Raw genomic sequence first — 23,628 nt, 5'->3', positions numbered from 1 at the left:
TGCACAGGAATGCAGTGTGGTTCCTGTGTGAATCTCATGCGATATACTGCTCTGCACAAGTGTGAACCCAGCCTCAAATAACAAACATCTTATACTTACCTGCTCTGTGCAGTGGTTTTGCATAGAACAGCCCCAATCCTCCTCTTCTCTGGTTGCCTGCCCTGCGCTCCTGGCTATACCCCCCAACCCGCCACTTGCTATGTGACACTTGTGCAAGCTTGCTCCTGAGCCCTGCTCTGTGTATCCATAAGACACACAGAGCGGGGCACGATCCCACATACCTCCCCCTCTCGTTACTGGCTGTGTATCATAGCAGCGGGAGCCAATGGCTCTCATGCATGTTGCTGGATCGAGATCAGGCTCAGGTAAGCATTTAGGGGGCTGCAGGGGGAGCTGCATCCAGAGGTTTTTTACTTTCTGCCTTTACAATAATTTTAAAACCACTTTTGTTTACTATCTGTGTCCAAGTAGAAAGAATTTCTTCCACTGCCTACCTGTGGACTCAATAGAAAGTGAGAGGATATCTTTCCAATGTAAGGCCTCTTTCACATGGGTGTTCTGTATGTCCATTTTTGATCTGCCCATTTACGGATGAAAAACAAACACCCATGTATTTCTATGGACTAGCAAATGTAAACGGATAATCATCCATTTACATCAATTAATGTCTGTATCTGGTAACATCCTTTTTTTGAATGGAAGAAAACCCTATAAAAAAAATCGGAACTGAAAAAAAGTGCATGTAAATGGACAAAAAAGGATGAAAACGGACGAAAAACGGATGTAAACGGATGAAAAATGGACATAAACAGATGTAAACATATAAAAAACTGATGTAAATTGATGAAAATGGATGTAAACTGATGAAAAACAGATGTAAACTGATGAAAAACGGATGTAAACTGATTTGTTTTTTCTTGGAAAAAATGTGACTGAAAAAAACGTCACGCCTGTGTAAAAGGGGCCTAAGGAGAAATATCCTCTTAGACAGTTGTCCCAGGAGCCAGTCTTCACTGGAAGATTTTTCCCTCTATTTCCATTCTGATGACAACTTAGAATTTTGGATTTACCCATATTTTATTACTGGTGACAAAAAAAATCTGACAGTGGCACTAACACCTTAACACTTTATCAAAAAAAAAAGTTTTACCTTTAGTTATATTTTCTAGCATATGTCCAGCCATAACCTTTTGTTTGCTTGTTAGGATAGAGTAGACGTTTAGAGACACTTTTGGATATTTATGACTATTCAGGGCTGTTAGAAAGATTTCCTCTCACTAATTGTCATGGTGACACTGGGGTGGATTTACTAAAAGGCAAGTAGATTGTGCACTTTGTAATGGCAGTTGCTCCAGAGTTTAGTAAATGAGGAGAAGCTCTGATGACTTACATCATCAATCATGCAAAAGCAAAAATGCTGTTTTTTTTTTTCTAGCAGAAATAATCCCAGTGGTTTTCCACTCCCAGGAAGCAGCAGTAGTAGAAGTGAATGGCTGCAACCTCTTATACTTGCATATACCTGGGAAATACATGCAATTGTAAATACTGATGCAAGTAAGTTTCAGGCCCTTTTCACATCTTGCAATTTGGGATCGCAGGCAGAATTGCTACGATTATGACCTCAATCCCAAATGGCGTGGCGATTCCTGCACAGCGCACAACACGCATTTGGGTGCTATCATCCCTTAATGACATTCCAAATGTGATGGAATTCTGTCGCAATTGTTGCGTGGCAGATTGTACCTTTCAAAAAAACGTTAGGCTTATCGTCCAAAAAGGAGCAGGAGCTTCCTTTTGAGTGACAAACTTGTGTAGTACAGCCCATTCAAGTGAATAGGATGGCTCTATGTGACACACAAAATCATGTGCAAATCACTAAATGTGATACAATTCTGCCGCAATTGTTGCGTGGCAAATCGCACCTTTCAAAAAAAGTTAAGCGTATCGCCCCAAAAGGAACAGGAGCTCCTTTTCAAGTGACAAACTTGTGTAGTACAGCCCATTCAAGAGAATAGGATGGCACTATGCGACATGCAGAATCGTGTACAAATCACTAAATGTGATGCAATTCTGCCGCACTTGTTGCGTGGCAAATTGTACCTTTCAAAAAAACGTTAAGCATATCGCCCCAAAAGGAGCAGCCATTTGAGTGACAAGCTTGTGTAGGACAGCCCATTCAAGTGAATAGGATGGCACTATGTAACAAGCAGAATCGTGTGCAAATCACTAAATGCGATGCAATTCTGCCGCAATTGTTGTGTGGCAACTTGCACCTTTCAAAAAAAGCGTTAAGCTTATCACCCAAAAAGAGCAGGAGCTTCCTTTTGAGTGACAAACTTTGAGGATGGCCTATTCAAGTGAATAGGATGTCTCTATGTGACACGCAAAATTGCGTGCAAATCACTTAAAAAATGCTCATAGCCAACCTTAGAAGCAAATGTAGCTCTCTGGGCAAAGAAAACCGCTGAGAATTTTACACTAGAGCATATTTGCCATCCATGTGCACGAGCCCTTATTGTCTGCATTGTCATAAGTAAGTGCGGGATTCTGAAAAAATGGCAAATTTTGTTGTTTGATAAGGCATTCTGCGTACTCTAGAAATTTCCACTGAACTGGCAATCATGGTGCTGTCATATATCTAACTCAAAACTGTAATTGCACTTTATGTTTTATTCATTATTTTGTACTTTCTTTTATTCCAAAGTCAAGGCAAAGATGATTGCAGTGTGAACCAAGGGCCTAGAATGGTTTAGTATTGTGGCTCCTTACCTCCTGCGTGACTTGGTCTAGCTGATGTCTTAGCTGTGCACAGTTCATGTTCATTTCATTCAGTTGCTCAGCCTTTGAGTGAATTTCTTTTCTCATTTCTTCTAGAGAAGAGGTATTGTGTTCATAGTCTCTTTTCAAACGAATTTCCAGTTCAGAAATAATTTTTTTTAAGTTGGTCATTTCAGTGTCTTTTGCTTGATTTTTCTCCAGAAGTCTTGCTTGAGCTTGCTGTAACTTCTTCTCCAGAATGTTTATTTCAGCCTGCAGTTCTTCACATGCCCTGGATACTAGTGTTGGTATCTACAAAATATAAAAGCATGACTGAATTAATTTTAGGTCTAGTGTTACAGGAATCAGTGCACTAAAATATATTAACTGCTTCCCGACCGCACTATAGCAGAAATACTGCTACAGGGTGGCATGGGTACGCAAAATCACACACATATATATATATATATATATATGTATATATATATATATATATATATATATATATATACACACAGGGGCGGACTGACAACTCATGGGGCCCCCGGGCGATAGGGGATCATGGGGCCCCTGTGTCTTTGCCCAAACTTAAAAAAGCCTATGAAAAAGGTACCAGGGGCATCTCATGGGGCCCCCTACTGACCCCGGGCCCTCGGGCAGTGCCCAAGTTTCCAAATGGTCAGTCCGCCCCTGTATATATATATACATGTGATTTTGCATTTCCGGGCATGGGGCGCGCGTGAGCCGCACTGCCATTTGCGGCCGCGGCTGTCAATCACCAGGTCCGATAATTACCTGCCAGCGCCTGGTGATTACCGAGCATCTCCAATGGGGAGGAAGACGGTTTTGTTTATAAAGAGTCTTCCTCCCTGTCAGCTCAGGCACTCTGCTCAGGATGGCTGTGTACACAGACACTGCCCCCTAATAAAACACTCCCTACATATAGTTAACCCTTTGATTACCTCTCATGTTAACCCCTTCCTGCCCAGTGCCATTAGTACAGTCCGTGCTTTTTTTTTTTAGCACCGATCACTGTATTGGTGTCACTGGGGATGTCAGTGACACCAAGTTAGTTCCCCCCAGTGTCAGAATGTCCGCTGCAGCCTCGCTAAAAGTCGCTGATCACCGCCATTACTAGTAGAAGAAAAACAAAAATCCCAGTATCAATACCGCCATTTGTAAACACTATAATTTTCAGGTAAACCAAATAATATACATGTATTGGGATTTTTTTTAGCAAAGACATATAGTAGAATAAATTTTGGCCGAAATTTATGACAAAATTTGATTTTTAAAATTTTTTTACTGGAAATGTTTAATAGCAAAAAGTCCAAAATATTGTTCTTTTCCTAAAATTGTCAATTGTTTTTATTTTAATAGCAGACAAAATAAAAAACGCACAAGCGATCAAATACCACCAAAAGAAAGCTCAATTTGTGGGAAAAAAAGGAAGTAAATTTAATTTGGGTGCAGTGTTGCATGACCGTGCAATTGTCAGTTAAAGTAACACAGTCGTATCGCAAAAAATGGCCTGGTCAGGAAGGGGGGCATATCCTCAGGAGGGCAAATGGTTAAAGAGCAAATATAATATATATTATATAATATATATATATATATATATAAATATAATAAACCTTTATTCTATTGCAGCTTACCAAATCTTAGATGTGATAGTTGCAAGGCTTATTTTCAGTGGGAACGCGGGGAAACGCAACTGGCTGCTGGAGGATCTGTTATCACTAAGGGGGGGGGGGGGGTTGTATTTTTGTGTGGTGGTCTATTATTGCTGGGGAGGGCTATTGTTGTTGGTGGGTGATCTATTGTTGATAGGGGTCAATTGTTGCTGGAAGGGATATACTGGTGAGGGAGTGTTCTATTGTCTATTATTGCTGGCTGCTGGAGAGTTTATTGATGCTGACTAAGAGATCTTTTGTAGCTGCTGGGGGTTTATTGTTGCTGGAGTGGTATTTTGTTTTGGGGGTTCATTGTTGCTGGGGGAATCTATTGCTGCTGGCTGCTGTGGATCTGTGTTTCTGCTATTCTTGTTATCATTACAAATTCCATACAGATTATTTAGCACCACAAAATAATACTTGGCTCTGTATTCTATAAAAGGAGAGGTACTGGGTTGTGGGTAGGGGGATGAACCTAGTAATGATGCTCAGAGGTGGGAAGGGGGTGTAAACAAGAAGTGACTTTCAAGGGAGGCAGAACCTGCACCTATTTTTTCTTTTTTAGAAAAAAAGCCCTGGATGGTTGTATTCATTTTCTTTTTTAGGTTTTCTTTACATTATTTTCATATGGTGATCCAGCCAGTAAGTCTGTTATTTTTCAACAGAACAAGCTGTCATACTAATGTAGCAGTTACAGGATTGAGATAAGCAATTTACCACTGACAGGGGTGCTTACAATGATCAGCTTTCATTTATTCATGTAAAACCTATATCCCAAAAGAAAAAAAAAACAGTTGCTGAAACTGCTTGTGTAACTCCAGTGTGAGCTGGAGTTTGGCTTCAGTTTGTTAGTGTATCTAAAGTTGCTAGTACCTTTATAACTCCCCTCCCTCCAGACTGACAATGCTGCTGTCCACAGGTGTCTCTGTTGCTACTACATCTAGAGTGCGGTCACTTTAATACAGGAGATGCATTACTGGCCAGAAATTCTGAGGACCCTCTGCACACTGGTATATACCCTTTCCAGCAGACTATGCAATAAACAGGGATATTTAGCTCACACATATTGCTTACATACTTAAGCTGGCCAACTGCGTCAACTGCGTTACTGGCCAGATCACCAGGTAAAACAGAGGGCCAATTGCATGAATTTTCTTTTTTTAGGCTGTCACCACATCTGAGGATTGGTAAGCTGCAATATATTACATTTCTGAATGTGGGTGTAATACCCCTTTACAGAGGAACTTCACTCTCTTAATCAACATCGACTATTTTGAATTCTTATGCTGCTAACATTAATAAATAGTGAGAGTGAAATAGATAGTAAATAGATAGGAAAATATATCACATTTACTTGTTTTAAACTGTGTTTTTTAAAATTTTCTCTTTCAATAGATTTTTATTTTAAATTTTCATAAAACACAAACACCTCCGTGAAATGCATGGGAGGAAAAAAGAAAAACAAACAAAAAAAAAAAGGTGCAATATTTCCGTCAATGAAGACATGTAGGCACATTCCAGTGTGACCAACATAAGTAAGGGTACAATAGTAACATTCTGACAGTACATAAAGGCCTATCATGGGATTATATGTCAACAATATTTTTTACATTTTTTTAGATACTTCCTAGTTTCCATGCCTAGGCAAATGTTTGTATACATCCCACCCCATCTTCAGGAGGGGAGGAGTAGTTTTCTCAGATAAGCACACCCACTGCCTGTATGCATGAGCTAAGGGCAGATGGATTCCAGGAAGTAATTGCTACATTAACCTCTTCATGCCAGCCGCACGCAAATGTGCGGCCACCCGGCGTCTGGGCCTTGATGCCGAGCGGCCGCACATTTGTGTGCAATTAACAAAAACATATGTGCTGAGAGCGCGCGCCCTGCGCACTCCCAGCACACATGTCCAGTACTCACAGAAAGGCCCCGATCTCCTCTTTGATTGGGACCTTTCCCAATCATGTGACTGCCGTGATGGCGAATCATGGCGGTCACATGACCTTAAAACCCCACCCCGCCTCCTGGCTTCTGAAACCCTTAAAGGGCCGGGAGGCGCTGGCGCCAAGGGGTTGACCTTTTGCCCTTACTCAAGATGGCCACAGGCAAAAATGCTAGGGGGGGGGGTGTTTTAAGTGATTTCTCAGAAAATAAAGCATGACGACATGGATGGATGGGGGAGTTTGCTCTAAATATTAAAAATGAATTAAATAGCTCACATCAACAGAAACTCGCCACCTATCTATTTATTGCCAAGAAGCGGATCATAGCTCGGGCTTGGAAATCACCTTCAGTGTCCTTTGTAGCATTTGGAACATTCTGACCACCTTAATGGTTAACGAGAAGATGTCCAGCATCTTACATGATAGACACGCCAAATTTTTTTAAAATTTGGACGCTCTAGTGGTCGAATGCTCTCCTTACACTACACCCGACAAGCCTGGGCACCTACAGCGGTTGAAATTCCTACCCTAGCCTGCAGGACCCCCTTCTACCCCTCCCCTGATGTTTTCCCCTCTTCTCCACCATTCTACTTTTCTTTTCCTAGGACCACCTGCTGGTTCACTTCCCTTTTTTCTACTTTTGTATTAGTTATTTATATGGGGCATCCATCCAGGCCCAGAAAATATATATATAGACCGACGGTTCCACTTGTGCGGTCGTCCTTTGGCTTCTATCCTGTTAAAATGGTTGTTACACATTTCTCTATCCATGTATGATTGACTGGGCATTTATCAATCTCCCCCTGAGTGGGTAATTTGAATTGTACTATATCTTTTTGCTGCAACAATAATAAAAAACAATTGAACCAGAAAAATGAATTAAATAGCGCTTCTAATTTGTGGTGTTTAGTCAACAGTCTTGCCTAATACAGACAAACAAAATTACCAGCTAAATCGGTGTTACTATTAAGTGTATGAAAAAGAGCTGCTGCTGAAGTCCCAGTTTTGCAATTGGCATTACAGCTGATATTTTGCTTTTAAAACTATAAGACTCAAATGTTTGCTATTTGCCTCTTTGATGGGAGAAATGCCATCCTGACCATTGAAACTGAGAGGCCAGAAGGGTGAAATTGCAGGGCCGATGATGAGGGATGTTTGAGACCTAAAACTACTCTTTTCTGTAACCTGTCATCTGTTACTAGTTAAGTAAATGTTATTTTTTTTCTTTTAAGAGAGAAAAGAGGAGAGAAAGGGGATAAGATTCTATAACCCTCAAATACCAACAAGTGGTCCCCCATTCCTCCCACAAAAGCAACATGCCACCAAACAACAATGAATGGATCCAATCACAATTGATGAGCTTCACTACCTGTGATTAGCATTCTATAGCCTCCAAAGACCCTTGTTGGGCTTTGGGGGCTATAGAGTTTTTTCCCCTCTTTCTCTCCCCTTTTTTCTGCCAAGCCTTTTTGAGTATCTTGGGCTAGCACTAGTGCTTATTTCACTATGATTCCTCCAGGGCAATCTGTAGTTTCTTAACTTTGTAGTTTGGTCATCTTGGAACATTCTTTGTGGATTTGTAATCCAATATCTCCAATGATGAAAGCAGATAAGGGTAGGCATTTTCAAATAGAGAATTTTAAAAAAGTAGATCTATACAGTAAGTATTGATATTAAGTTGTATATACGTATGATCATTAGCAGTTGGTTGTGTGTAGATATTCTTTCCAGGTTGTTTTCTTGGATCAGTGAAAGATGATGCCACAGCCATATCTGTCCCAATTATTAGTGAGATATTACTCTGACAGGGTGAGCATATTACTGGATGCTAAAACCCTATTCATTCAGCGCAACACACCCTAAAATAATATGATTATGCTTTAAATAGTTGCTGCTAAAACACTGTTAGTGGCTTCACACCTGTACCAAAATGAATAACAATAAAGTGTAGCTTTAGAGATTTATTTTATACACATTGCACATTGGTGTTATAAGAAGCTTTTTCATAGGATTTTAATTATTGTTTTTTATTGATTTTTTATATATTAGTTTTTTTGCGCTACACTTTATTGGTTTTCATAGTGTTGGATACTACTGGAACTAACAGGCGCAAACACCACATCTACAGTAATATGTATATTTGTTGATGTGAAATAAATGATGTTTCCCCCTTTCCCCTCTGCTGCTATGATTGGTTTCCATACACATCCAAAAGGAATTGTTATTTGCAACATGTTTTATTCGGGTTATTGTCTGGTTGTTTTTCTCCTTTTAGCAGAACACAATCCCCACTGTTCCCCTAAGGAAGCCCATTTGGTCAAAACACGTTGGAATTCTTTTTTAGCTTCATATTATAAGTTATGTTCATAAATATTGCTATTTATTTTTACTCTTCACAGGGATGATGTTCTGTATTATTATCCAACTGATACTTTCAAGGGCATTTATAATGGGTTCATGCACCCCCTATGTTTTTAAGACAAAATATTAATGTAATAAAGTTGATTGCAACTGTTAAAAATAACAGTTGATTTCTTTTAAGTGTGTTGGAATGTTTTTTTGAGAGACCACCCACTTCTAAAATCCTCCATTTTTTATTTTGGCAGTTTGCCTGTTATGGAATATGTATATTATTGAGGAGATGGTGGGTTAATGTGGTTTTGAACCGTAAAGATGAAATCAGTGTCAGAATGGTAGATTTTCTTGTATTGGGAAGTAGAATGCATTGTGTATTTGTGATGTGCTTAGAAGTTTTATTAGTTTACATCAGTCCTCTAGAAAGTGGAGTGCACAAAATATTTTTCTGCTACATGTGGCACAAGAACTAATTGCCAGAATATGCCAAACTATAGTGATACTAGGAGGTGGTATCAAAAAGTTTAGAGACTAGTTTTCTAACACGCCAACAGATGGCAGCGCAAGGCTGCGTGCACAGTCACAGGATGCACCGACTTTCATAAGTCAGTGTGCCAAAAGACATCATTCTGTGTACATCGGGAGCTGTGCAACTGGTGCTATTCTGACCATGTGTGTTACCATTTCTACTATTTCATCATGGACAGCAATGTAGGACAAACAGCAAATGTGAAATTGTGTGAAACTGGGCAAATCTGCCACAGAAACATGGTTTGGCAAGTTTACGGCGATGCTGCAATCAGTCGTTTAAGGTGTTTTGAGTCATACGCACGCTTCAAGAGTGGAAGAACATCACTGGAAGATGAGAGATCAGAAAGGTCTTCAATGAGTTCAACCGCCGAAATTGTTGAAATGTCGAAACCAGTCCACAATTTGTGCATGATGATTATTAGAGAACAATCCACAACATTGCTGCCATTGTCGGTGTGTCATATGGAACAGTCCAGGCAATAATTACCTATGATTTGAACATGTGTCGTGTTGCTGCCAGGTTCGGCAGCAATCCACTTCCGCACCCACCCTACTCACCAGATTTGGTTCCTGCAGTCTTCGCCCTCTTCCCGAAGATGAAGATTCAGCTTAAAGGTCACTGTTTTAACATCATTGCAGAGATCCAGTGTGAATAGCAGAAGGTGCTTGACATGCTTCGAAAAGAAGACTTCCAGGACACATTCCAAAAGCGGCAGGAATGCTGGGAGTCCTGTATTGCTGTGCAAGGGGACCATTTTGAAGGTGATATCGTGTAAACGTAGATAAATAAAGTACTTTCTTGTAAACACAGCTAGTCTCAAAACTTATTGATACCACCTCGTATATGTAATATTGCTACAGAAATGAAGTACGCAAATCCACTGTTACATAAAATACCAAAAATATAGTGTTAACATGTTAGATTGTCATAATGTTCCTTTATCATGTGTAAGAAAAGGAAAGTGCATATCTAGGTCACACATCAAACATGGTTGTTGGCTGATAATCATTAAAACAGATCTATTAGTAACTTTACAAATCTGCTATAGGACTTCTGCACATGGCTGATAAGGACTGTACAACACCCAGATCAGCGTATCTCTGTGGGGGGTATAGCTGGGTGTTTCCGATCAGCTGGAAGCCTGTGCAAATCAATGACAGGCTGATACTGTCAATGGCTGTCCGCATGTAATCACAAATGGAGTGATTGTCTGCAGTTATGGAGGAATGTGTGCCCTTGAATATGAATTACTGTTTGGTCCTGGGGCACACATTTGTCCCTGTCATGTCATAATATAGAGCAATAATATTATTGAAAAAAATAACTTTTATCATTAGAAAGTAGGGCTTGAGCTCCAGTCAAATAACTTAAGGTCTGCCTGGGAGTATCACATCATCAATCTGCTGCAAGTTGGAGGAAGCATATTTTTTTTTTAACTTTTGTGTGTAGGCATACTGTAGATGGTCATTACATATGCATACAGTTTTCTGTTTAGTAGTACTGCATAATCTTGTACCTTGTTGCCTTTTTTCTTATTGAAAGTTTACCATGAGTATTGGTCTCTGATCATGGGAAAACACTATCTGCAGTCTCTAATGACATCAAATAACCAGTATGCTCCTAATAGCTGGAGACTAGGTGATCCAAACTGTCTAGTCTTTAGGTCACATAAGAGCACACTAAATCGTTTTTTTTTCCTTATGCAAGGAAAGCAAAGATTCATTTTTTACCCATTTTTTTATGGAAAATAGGAGTATACTTTGGTAATGATAACGTGTGTCCTAGTGATTCATCTGAAGTGTGATAGGTCCGCCATAAGCAGTGAAAAGATGCAGGCTTAAAGTGTAGTAAATTGGTATCTCCCACAAAGTGAAAAGAATTGTCTATATAACCTTGTAATTGTGAATATGCCTTGATTAAAAAAATAAAGTATGTGACCAACACTGATACTAGATGATATGCACAGTTACAATCTATACTGTGATGTAATGCTGCACTACACTATACAGTTATTGATGGGGAATACAGTGCAGATCACTTAATACTGCTGGCAATCTCGCACACCAAGACTAATGTAACTAATCCTTTTAATATCTACAGAAAATTAGGGTGATGCATACAGGGCAGCAGTTTCCTGAAGAACGTTGTGTTATCTTGTCTCCTATTTACTACATTAAAATAATAGTTACATAAAATATGATATGGTTTGGATGTAAGATTTAAACCATCTCAAATCACTTGTTAAAAATACAGAAACTATACAAAAAGTACTTATGTGTTTGGCAATACAGTTATCAGTTTATGGCTTCAGGACTTTATAGCTATGCTAACAGGTTTGGCAGGAAATGAATGTCTTGTGGAAAACCATTTACTTGGAAATTCATTGGGTTACTGAGTTCAGGGCTATCCCTAGTAACAAGGCAAGCAATATGGCTTTACTATACTGGTTATGGTAGTTCAGTTTTGCAGATCATACTAGAAGAAATCTAATGGGACTGGACTGAGCTGGATTTTTAGCAGCCCAACATTTTCCCCTCAAAATAAATTCCCCATTAAGGGAAAGTTTCAAGAAGAAGAGAAACATGAGAATTAACGATGGACTGGCTGTACTGGGGAAAGTTAAATATAAGCATTTAGATCACAGGTCAGAATACCGGAGGGGTGGAAAGTTAGAACATCTGTTCATTTTTTATTGCTGTTTATAACTCCAGTGTTGAGACTTTCTCTTACTTTTTATCACTTTAATATCAGGACCAAGGGAAATAAAAGGGTTCTTAGGACTGGAAGGCACAATCAACAAATATTAATAAATAATAATACAATAATAATAAATACCTCACAGAAGTGCTAACTCTTCCGGGTGTTGCACAAATCAACACCTACCTTGACGGGAAGGAACCTGTATATGAAAAGCTAAACTTCTAGCAGTTTTTATTCTTTGCCACATGTGTCCCATTTAGGGATGTTCTTGTAAACACAACAAGAAGTGAGGTGAAATTTCAAGTTTAGGTGAATGTTCTCTTAGACAGGTGTCATCGTTACACGTGTCCCCATTGGATTTTACATTTTTCAACACTGCTTTATTCGAAAACAATACATTGTTTTATAATACTGCTTTAGCTACTTCCGGACCACCCGCCCGCAATGTACTGTGGATGAGCAGCCCGTGCAGACATAGTGACGAACTGATACATCTCTGCCTGCTTTCTGGTTTAGAGCGTCCCCCCACCCGCTGGGATTGTACACAGTGGGAGTCTGTCAGCAGGTCCCAGCCAATGATTCAAGGCCAGTGATATGCAATCACACCCCAGAACCCTGTGTTGAAAATCAACACAGGGCTCTGTGCAAAGGGAACGATCCCTCTGTTTCTCATCCTTGCAAAGCAAAGCAGGGGTGAGAAACAAAGAGATCTTTTAGTAAAAGCGGCACATAATATACACATTACACATTGATAGACACACATTTAACCCCTTGATCACCCTAGATGTTAACTCATTCCCAGCCAATATCATTAGTACAGTGACCGTGTATAGTATCATTGATAACTGTATCAGTGTCACTGGAGATGTCAGTGGCAGTTCGTCAGTTTCCCTCAGTATCAGTTAGTGTCAGATTTGTCCGCCAGACTATCGTAGTCTCATTAAAAATCGCTGATCACCGTCGTTAGCAGTATAAAATAAATTAATAAAAATTCCAATATGCTGTATATCCCATAGTCTGTAGATGCTATTTATGAACATTTATGAAGAAATTGTATTTTTTTATTTTTTTTTTGGATATGTTTTATAGCAGAAAGGTTTTTATGTTTGTATTTCAAAAAATAAAAAAACCCAGTGGTGATCAAATCAAAAAGAAAGATTTATTTGTGTGAACAAAATGATAGCAATTTCGTTAAGGTACAGCATTGCATGACTGCACAATTACCAGTTAAAGTAGTGCAGTGCTAAAATGGCCTTGTCATAAAGGGGTAAAACCTTCTGGAGCTTAAGTGGTTAAGGCCCCATTCACATCTATGCAATTTGAAAGCAACGCAATGCATGTCAAAGCACGTATATAGGTTTCCTACTGTTTACATCTCTGGGATGCGTTGACATGTGTTGGCTGAAAAAGTCCATGTCTGTTTATTTAATATACTGATGCACGTAGGCTCTAGTAATGGCAAGGGCAACACGCAAAAAGTCACATAACATGTGTTTTTACATGTTTCCAAAGCATGGCAACAAGTTTTTCGCACATTTTTACCCAATATTTAATTGGCTGACAGAAACCAACAAATTTGTACAGACAACATGAAACTGCACATTAAAAGCATGCATTAAAAGATGCATAATACCCACAGAATGGTGTGAATCCAGCCTGAAGGACACTTTTCATTTTTCACGTGTCCAAAATGCAGAATTATAAAATACGGACATAACATCCATCTGTAGGACCCTCATAGTATCATTATTTTATGATAAACAACCTGTAAAATAACAATACAAAACAACAGCCCAATTTCTTTCAGTTTATTATGATTTCTGCTGGCTTTCAACAGCCCAGCCCCTGAATTCAGGAAGAAAATGTAACAGACCTTCCATCATTTTATTTCCGATTGCTCATCCAGAGTCCAGAACTCTACACATGATGACAGGGATTTACAATCTGTTTACATCAGATGGTAATGACAAATGGATAACTAGAATCTTGCCATCCTGTTTCCCTTGGCACATATTCATCTTTATTTGTGCTTTTTGTTCTTTTATGATCTGGCTCTTCACTGATGTTTACTGGATGCAGCACACATTGTAAAACAAACCACTTGCCTCCCAATTCAATAAAAATGTGCAAAGTGTAAACGTGTTCCTAATTACATACAGACACTTTTGGAACGCCAGTAAGTCCTATTAACCTACTGCAATTAGCAAATACTGTATTATAATGCATGAATATTAGCAGATGTGTGTACCCAATTAATCAAACAATTGCTAGTATACTAGCATCTAGCAACCGTGCAACCTTCTCCTTTAGATAATTGGTGCAGAGTTTCAAATTTAATAATCAATTTATAAGCAACTACAGTTCATAACTGAACCACATATTTCCCAAAATAGCAAATGGTGATAACAACCTGCAACAGTTTATTTAAATACACATTTAGTGTGCTTTCTTTATACACATATGTTTTTCTTGCAATACCAAAATCAGTTCATTTAAAGCAGGTGCTATATGCATTACTTTTAAAAAGATACCAATTTTAAATTTCATCCACTGTTTTCTCACATATAATTGTAAAATGCATATTTCCATGAAAGAACAGTGAAGTAAAAGGCATAAATTGGCATAGAAAGAGAGGCGTGGCTGCCTGTGACTGCTAGTCTCTCAAGATTTGGAGTAAGATTTAGCAATGTTTTTACTGTTCTGCTCACTTTTCTCCTTACTGGAGAGAAACCTGTGCCTGAGGACTCGCAGTACAAAGATCTCCTTGCTTCAGCCATTCTGTGGATATGTGCTTTCTGATCCTCTCCTGCTTTCCAGCAGTCATTAGATCACCAGTCATCAAAGGGGCAAATCTGACATGAAAATAAAAAAGTCCTGCCTCTATCATAAGAAAGATCAGCTTTGGGAAGCCCACAGGCAATATGGATGACTAGGCCTTTGGCACAGTGTGCCTTTTTTTTTAGACACAACTTCCACAGATCAGGACCTTTTTAAATGTGGCCTGGATAACTTTCGTATTAAAAACTGCTTCTACAACTGTAACTGTCGGTAGTACAGTGGCTAAATGGTTAGCACTTCCGCCTGGCAGTACTAGGGTCATTGGTTCGAATCCCAACCACAGCACCACCTGCCTGGAGTTTGCATGTTCTCCTGTTGCCAGAGTGGGGTTCCTCCAGTTTCCTCCCACACCCCAAAGACATAATAATAACTAGATAAATTCATCATCAGTACCTGATGGATCCATTGAATTAATCTTACTGCAGTTGATGGTCCAAAAGGATTTTAACTCTCAACCCACCTATCTTAGGCTCCTTACATATCTGTCTGCTAATCCCTGCTGAGCAAGCGGATGGCTGGTCTGTGCCCACTCCACTTATGCAGAGCAGACACAGCCTGTTCTCCCCTATGGGCAGTCGGATGTAAATGGACTGTCTGTCCATGGTCCATTCTTTTACACCCAATTGCCATCTGATTGACGAATCCCCATCCGTCTGTTTTTAGCGGATTGGATGTAGGCAGGTGTAAACAGACACATGGCAGTTTATACCCGCCGCTCCATAGAGGAGAATGGAGGGTATGATTGGGTATGCCTGAAAAACTGAAAGAAAAAATGGTCTTCTTGTGTGCAAAGGGCCTTAAACTAATGTAGCAGCTTTTTCATCAATGTCAAGATGCGATGCAAGGAATTCACGTGGAACCATTCCTTAGTTACCACTTATCTAGCACTATCCATTTATGTTTTTACTTTCCCCATAGTGATTCTCTTTTGGTATTGGAAATAAGAAATTCCCATGGTTCTCTACTGCAATTTAACTGTAGAAAACTACATTTGAAGTCTGCTGGTCTACAGCAGTCTTTGTAAATTGTTTTATAACTGGTGCTCCCAGTGTGTGCAGAAGAATGTGCAAGTAACACACCAAGGCATGATTCATTGTCGTTACAATTAAAAATGCAAAACTTTCAATAAAAAATGCACTGCTGGCTTCTTTTATGTAGCCTACCATGTTGGTAATCATACAGCATAGTTTTATCCTACATTACAAAAATGTAACAAATATTAAGTGTAAGAGCTGTAACTGTAGGGGTCACCATGGCAGCAACCAGATGTAAACCTACAATGGTAAAAGTGGCTTAACCAGAAAGGGAAGGGATCAAGTATGTGTGTTTTTGACACACAAGAATACAAACCTTTCCTTCAAGTTCCTCATTCTTATTCTGTAGCATCTTTATAACTTCGCCATGTCTTTGTCTCTCGATTTCAACTTCCATGTTGGCTTCTTCCAGAAGTCTCTGCTCCGTTTCCTCAAGCTTCTGTATGAACCTCTGCCGTTGATTCTCCAGTTCATTCTGGATCTATAGAATGAAATGTACAGTACTATGAACACCATGAAAACATCAAGATACAGTATGTGTGTTTCCTTACTTAAAAAAGAAAAGAGACAATGAGTACAAAAGGTACATCATCAACAACATTGTGCCCACAGCAACCAATTACACTCTATGCCTTCTTTTAAAGCAGAATTGTAAATAAATAGCAATTTGTCATTAGATATAATTAATGCCTTCTTTCCTCCACTTATAGAGTAGAAATAGCAGTTTTAAGGTTAACTCTGACCACAATTAGGATTTCAGTTGCTAGTTTGTTCTACTTCTTAATGAGCTTAGAGACAAACTTCTCCCACCAGAATGCCCTGTAGCTCCCAATGATTAAGTTCATTGAAAGCCAAATGATATTGTCTTGCTACCTTCATAGATTCTTCATAATGTTAAATACCTAATAACCAGGAAATCTACTATGTGACATCTGTCTTGTCAGATGGGCTGCCAACGCACACTACCACCTACTTTTGGAGAATTCCAATAACTAAACTATTTGAGTTTCTCAGATTTATGCAGCAGCAAACAACAGTGCCCACCCATAACAGAATCATATTTTTGGGTGAATTTGATCATTAGCTAATACAAGAGAAAACAAGTGTATGACTATAAGGGAAATACAGAACTGTGATTAGAGAATCAAACACTGTATTTTCTATTGATAAGACAAGGTAGACTTAATGCAGGTCAGACATTCACAATACACAAAATGTAGATTGTATTATTACTAAACACACTAGGAATATGCTTGTCATACTGTGAGAAAAACGTGGGCTTTGAACACATAATGCAGGAAATCTAAAATTAAACTCAATTTCTAAGTACTAAACTAACAGTACATAAATTATCAAAAGCCCCTAAACGTAAATGTGTGTGCTGGAAACTGACAGAAAATATGATATTTCTGATATACATATACATATATATATATATACACACACACAGTATCTCCCAGAAGTGAGTACACCCCTCACATTTTTGTAAATATTTTATTATATCTTTTCATGTGACAACACTGAAGAAATGACACTTTGCTACAATGTAAAGTAATGAGTGTACAGCTTGTATAACAGTGTCAATTTGCTGTCCCCTCAAAATAACTCAACACACAGCCATTAATGTCTAAACAGCTGGCAACAAAAGTGAGTACACTCACCCACCCCCCCTCTCAAATGGATTTGTTTAAAGTTGTAAAGTGTGGGTTTGTCATGCGTGAGGAAATTTGGTGTTGGCCCCTTTAAATTTTGTTAAGCATAATTCCAGGGATTCAATCGGAAGTCACAGAAGATTCTGGAGCATTGGCGGACAGTATATAAGGGGCACCTGGATCGTTTGGATTAGTGGCCAGCCTGCAAGCAGAAGAGCTCCCTGCTCTTCTTTTCTTTAATTGGTCATATTTGGGGAATGTTCTGGTTGTGGCGGGGTACAGTCTGCAATCCCATGTCCAAAATTGGGCACAAACCTTTGGGACCACTTTCATGGGATTGTGCCCCCCCTCTCTCAAATGGGGTTGTTTAAAGGGTGGGTTTGTCACATGTGGGGAAATTTGGTGTTGGCCCCTTTAAATTTTGTTAAGCAGAGTTCCAGGGATCCAATTGGGAGTCACGGAAGTTTCTGGAGCATTGGCAGACAGGATATAAGGGGCATCTGGATCGTTTGGGATCAGTGGCCGGCCTGCAAGCAGAAGAGCCCCCCCCCCCTTTTGTCACGCGCACTTTGTGTGGTGCTGTCACCCTGGAGTCAGGGGGGACGTTTTCAGTGTTAGATGTTGTGATGGCTGGAGTTCCAATAACCGAGCCAGAAGAGGGTGTTTTATTATATTTTGCATGTTGAATCTCACCAACGGTTATTGTAGTATGTACATGGATTATTTGTGTAACACCAATAAAGTGCCACAGCCATCTCTCGCCACGATCTGCCTAATGGTTTATTTTCTTTAATTGGTCGTATGTGGGGAATGTTCTGATGTTCTGGTTGTGGTGTGTGTGGGGCTGGGGGAAGGGGTTATTTACTAAAGCTTAATTGTACAAGCTGGGGTTAGAAGCTGATTGGCTACCATGCACAGGTGCATCAGATTCTGAGTGAACCAGTTTTATTAAATCTCTCCATATGTTGGATGCAATATGAGGCCTTTGAAAGAGAATGGGAGAGCATATCACAAACTCAAAGTGACTTGTCCCTCTAATGTCTCTAGATATTTTGAACCAGCATGGAAAGAGTTAGCAGTGTTCTATTTCCAGATTATTGACAGGGTGGTTATTGGATTAAGAAGAGCTGATGTAGGAGTCAGCCTTTTGTCTAGGAAAGCTTTTTGGATTTACCATTTAGGTGCTAGAATTCCGGAAAGTCTCAATTTTCACTAGGATATTGATTCATTTACAGGATATTTAAGAAAACTATTGCATGTATATATATTTTTTATTGTGTGCATATTCTAGTATAAAGAGTTTAAAGAATAAATTCATCTTTAAAAAATGATAAATACCTATATTTTTGCAGGAAACAAAATGTCCATTTAATGCACATTGTGCATTGTGTATCGTATATGCAATGCTAGGTCCCTGCAGGCTCTTTCTCCAGCTTCCTACCCATACTAGGGTACAGGCTTTCAGTTAGAGATGGAAGAAGTGTCAATGGACTACGAGTGTGGTGATTACCGCACTTGTAATTTGTTCTTTCACAGATCTCTGTGAATGAATGACGTGCATGTGTGAGTGGCTGCAGGGGAGATGAACCCCAGCAGGCTATCATGGGGGATGGGGAGCCATTATTCTTTATAATATAATTATTCTTTATCATAGTCTTGAACTCATTTAGCATGCAGATGGTAAATAATAAGTAAAGTGGTTATTGGTTCAAATGGGTTACTCCACATTATACTTTCCAGGCAGTAAAGCCTTAATGGATGTGCTGCAGTTCCTATTGAAGGTTTACCCACACTACAGTAACTGGTGTGAACAAGACCTTGTTGGGACAAAACGCTTTTCCAACGTGGACTGGTTGTGTTTTTTTTATAGTGCACACCATTGGAAAGCCAATGGATCTCTGGAAGAGGTGTGAGCTAACCATTTAATATTTGTTTTACTTCTTTGTGCTGCCCAAAAGTCTCAGTGAGTAACATAATAACATAAATACATTTCTACATCCTTTCATTGTCCTCTGGAGTAGGTATCACAGTTGTGACAGAAATGAGAAGATACAGCGAGCAATGATTGACAGTGACTAATCATGTCTTGTGTGATTTGTGTTCAAGCATCAAATATTCCCACATGCAAACAGGTGAGCCAGGTGAGGAAAAAGAAAAACTGGACAACAATGGTAGGGAGGATATGATGTCATCATCAACTCCCATAAGCAAACCAATTATAATTAAGTGTGAATGTTTCTGTGTGCTTATTCCAATTTTGTGTATTCCTGTCCCACATGCAATAGAATGAAATACAAGGCCAAAGGTTCAGTGAGCTTCTGATGCTAAAACACAATGCTCATATTTGCCATTCCTTGCCAGCGCTCCCTTTACGTTTCTCCTGAGCCGAGACCATTCATGGAGGAATTTAGGAGACTGAAGACTGCAGCATAAAGCTTAGCTTACAGTGGTTATTTGTCAAAGCTGCTGCAAAGCAATGTCTCTCCTTGAGCAACATGCTCTACTTTCATTAGGAGTTCTGAGAAAAACCTTTGAAGGCATCTGCCTCTCCTATAAAGAATGGTCAGAACAGTGGCTTATTTGCCTATGATCAACCCAATCTTTTCACGTACGCACAGCACCTTTTGCAAGCCAAACTCTTTTCCCAGTGCATCCATTGCCAAGGAGAATTATGTTTGGAGTCAAATTTTTAAATATTTTTCTTTACGTTTTTAAACTGTTGTTATATATAGCTAAAGAGATGGTACAGCAAACAGAACTTCCCTTCAATACCCTAAGTGTATGAAACAGCATATAATATTCATGAAGAATGTATCAAATTTACACAACAAAATTCTTTTGGTTTTTTCCTTGTTCAATGTTTATTTATTGGTATTGGAACACTACTCACATAAACTTTTTTTTTTCTTGTTTTTTTTTAGTCCAGACCATACTAAAGAAAATATATACAAAACCACTCCATAGTCCTTTTAAACTGCCAGTATAGCACTGGATTGTTGGAGGACTCTGGAACACCCGAAACAAGCCCATGCACACTGTCATGAGCCTGAGATTGAACTTGGGTCCTTCTGTCTTTGTGCTGCGGCTCTGTTCGCATTACCACTGGGGAACCTGACTCTTGCAGTATACACCTTGCAGAGTGCTCTCTAGCCCCCATGTCTTCCAGCTGCAATGAATCCACAATCAGATCACCTTAAATTGCAGGACTTCATTTAGACTGTTCCCATTTGTTGGATCTGTTTCCCTGTGTGTGCGCTATACTGCTGAGCTACTGAACTTCTGGACTTTGACCTCTGTCTGATTCCTGGATTATGCTCTTTGCCTGATGATTCTAAACTACTGCTGAGCTACTGAACTTCTAGACTTTGACCTCTGCCTGATTCCCGGATTACTCTCTTTGCCTGATGATTCTACATTACTCTGCCAGTCTGTGTAAGACCTGCCTGCCTCCACTTTGGGATTCTGACTTTGTACCTTGCTTTCAATATTTGTTGCTGACCTGGCCTGCCTGAGTACCCTAAAGCCTCAACCCCCAGCCGAAGCTTCACTCTGGAATAAACCTTTACAGGTACCTTCTACACACAAGGGGAGAACATACAGTACAAACTCTTTACAGACAGTGATCCTAGCAGGATACAATCACAGGGCCTTAAGTTGAAAGGCAAACACTTAGCCATTGTACTACATGTGGCTGTATCTCTATGTAACCTCAGTGGTGTGAACATATAAGTAGGGAAGTTTCCATGTGACAGCCATGGAGATCATGCTCATAAACCAGTACTGAAAAGTAAAGATCGTTAAAAAAAATCATCAGACATTATACTGACATTTCTCCTTAAGTAAAACTAAACTCTGCTGCTGCTCAGAGCTTTTGCCATAATATGCAAGTATACACAGCATATTTACATATGATGGTAGAGACTTTCCTGCAAAAAGGACAAAAGGCGCAAACTTCCTTGTTCCCTTATCACTATTGCTGACTTTCTTCGCCTGATCTTCTGCCAGATTCGTATTCTTGGTCATCTTAATTAGTCATACTAGCATGACATAACGACTGCATGTGCATGCAGTAGATAATTCATCCCAGCACCAAAGGCATGTCAAGAATGTACGCTGAGCTGCACATGTGTGGCTCCGTGTGCATTCATTAGAATCATTGCTGGATGGCAGAAGAGCAGCTTTTATTGCAGAAGAGACACCAATGCCTTTTGACACACTCTCTGCCCCATGCTCCAATAGCAGTGCTCATATTATCCGAGCAGTAATGTTGATTGGAGCACTGTGCAGGAGGCATGTCAGAATGCTGTACATTGTGATGAATAGTGGTCTGACTCTAGCATGCCACTTACCCAGGGTACTTTAGCCCATGCTGCACCATAAAGTAAAAGAAAAAAAGACAAATGTTTATTTCTGTATATGCAGCCTGTCATTGCGCTTTAACAAGACAAACATTTTATATATATATATATATATATATATATATATATATACACATATATATATATACACACACCAATAAAGTTCAGAGAAGAACACTCATCTTTAGCTCTGTTGCAACACTACTGTATAATGGTGGTAGGTCTGAAATGGCTCTTGATCTGGAACAGCTTTTGATTTTTACTTTCCATTCTCTCACCATGCTAACAGCAATGTGTGTGTATTTGTTTATCAGAAAGGATACTGCATGGATATAAAAGAAGTACTTACACATTATGTCATCAGATAAGGAAAGCATGCTGGAACATGTGACCTATGAAAGAGCTACTGAAAAGATACCATCCATCAATACGAACACACCCATAGGTGCTCTGCCTGTACCTTTGTCTCCCAGCTGTCATCAGACTGCATTCTCTGTTTCAGGGTTTCCTGGAGCTGTTCAATCCTATTTTGATATGAAATCATCTGCAATTCCCTGAAAGAAATGATAAAAATAACAAGTTATGTAACTGTACTTCATCTGAAGTCAATAAGTCCTGCAATAAATTCACAGAATGAGCGCACACACACTGCCAGCTGATGCAGGAAAATGGGTAGCATGGTGCTGGAAGCAGTTTGGCAGCATTAGGATTAGGGATTTCATGATTATCTCTACTGTGAGATCTTACGTCTGTTTATGATCAGATCAGCCGCCTGACATCTTTACAGAGTTCAAACATATTAGATTATGACTGGGTAGCCAAGTTAGATGACAGATACTGGGCCTATTCTGAAACAGGTCCTAAAGCCTGTCATAAATGAACCTGACATGTATGAAACACAATGGCTACCACTATTGTCTTTTTCTTTTTGAAAATTCTTGTCTGGCTGTCATGGTCACCCTCTTGCATCACTCAGTTGAGCCACTGACCCAGGCAAAGTCTGCATATAGGAACCTCTGACCTGAACTGAATTTATCTTTCAGATCAACATCTCAAAAAGTGTTTAAGCCACCTAAAGATGCTATACATAGTAGCCCTATGTTTTTTGTTTTTTTTTTTAAGACCGGTTCACTTTACCTAAGAAACGCAAATGTCTCCAATAGCATTTCTATTTTCAGTTCCTAGTTGTCATTTGAAAGTCTGAATCTGACTTGCAAATGCGTAGAATGAAGAAAGTTAACACATTTCTGAAATTCCATTTTTTTCTTGTCCAGTTTAATGTAATACAAATATTTCCCCAAACCCTGATGTGTGCTTTGAGCTGAATTCACAAACCACCCTACACTCCTTCAAGGCCAGTACCTACAGCAGGGTTACCCAACCCCTTCCTTTGCTGCCCTGTGCTCTCACAATACCCCTAGGCCTTAACAAGGCCTGGTAACCTTATCTACCTTCAGTTTTGATAGGCTCTTGCCATTAAAGTCTTTACATTCTTTATAATTTAATTTAAATCATAAATTTAAATTATAAATATAAAGTCTTTATAACTACAAAAGTATGTTACGGGCTTAAACAAGTGAAAATAAAGGGAAATAAGCCTGAAAAAAAAAACGAATGCAGCTACCACATCTAACCTGTTCCCGCTGACATAATGCATATATGTGGCAGCGCACGCTGCCACATATATGTGCCCATGGGGCTCGGCTGTTCAGTACTGAGAGTGATCACAGCACATTGAGCTCTTGGTCCCTGTTATGGACTCGCAATCATGGGACAGCCATCATAA

The 23,628-nt window shown here is 39.4% G+C and overlaps 1 protein-coding gene across 1 annotated transcript in view; it reads right to left on the bottom strand.

Moving 5' to 3' along the window:
• LEKR1 (leucine, glutamate and lysine rich 1) overlaps window positions 1-23,628 on the bottom strand; it is a 208,692-nt gene that overhangs the window by 5,774 nt on the left and 179,290 nt on the right. Inside the window, exons 9-11 of the mRNA XM_089675392.1 lie at window positions 22,303-22,396; window positions 16,149-16,313; window positions 2,770-3,069 (exon numbers count right to left, since the gene is read on the bottom strand). Coding sequence (XP_089531518.1) covers window positions 2,770-3,069; window positions 16,149-16,313; window positions 22,303-22,396 — 559 coding nt within the window. The remainder of the gene's footprint in view (window positions 1-2,769; window positions 3,070-16,148; window positions 16,314-22,302; window positions 22,397-23,628) is intronic.

Source organism: Staurois parvus, unplaced genomic scaffold (assembly GCF_062004578.1).
Source record: "Staurois parvus isolate SC_StPar_1 unplaced genomic scaffold, SC_StPar_1.0 ptg000155l, whole genome shotgun sequence".
NCBI lineage: Eukaryota > Metazoa > Chordata > Amphibia > Anura > Ranidae > Staurois > Staurois parvus.
Note: the sequence above shows the minus strand (reverse complement) of the source record. Positions and strands in the feature narration are given on the sequence as shown.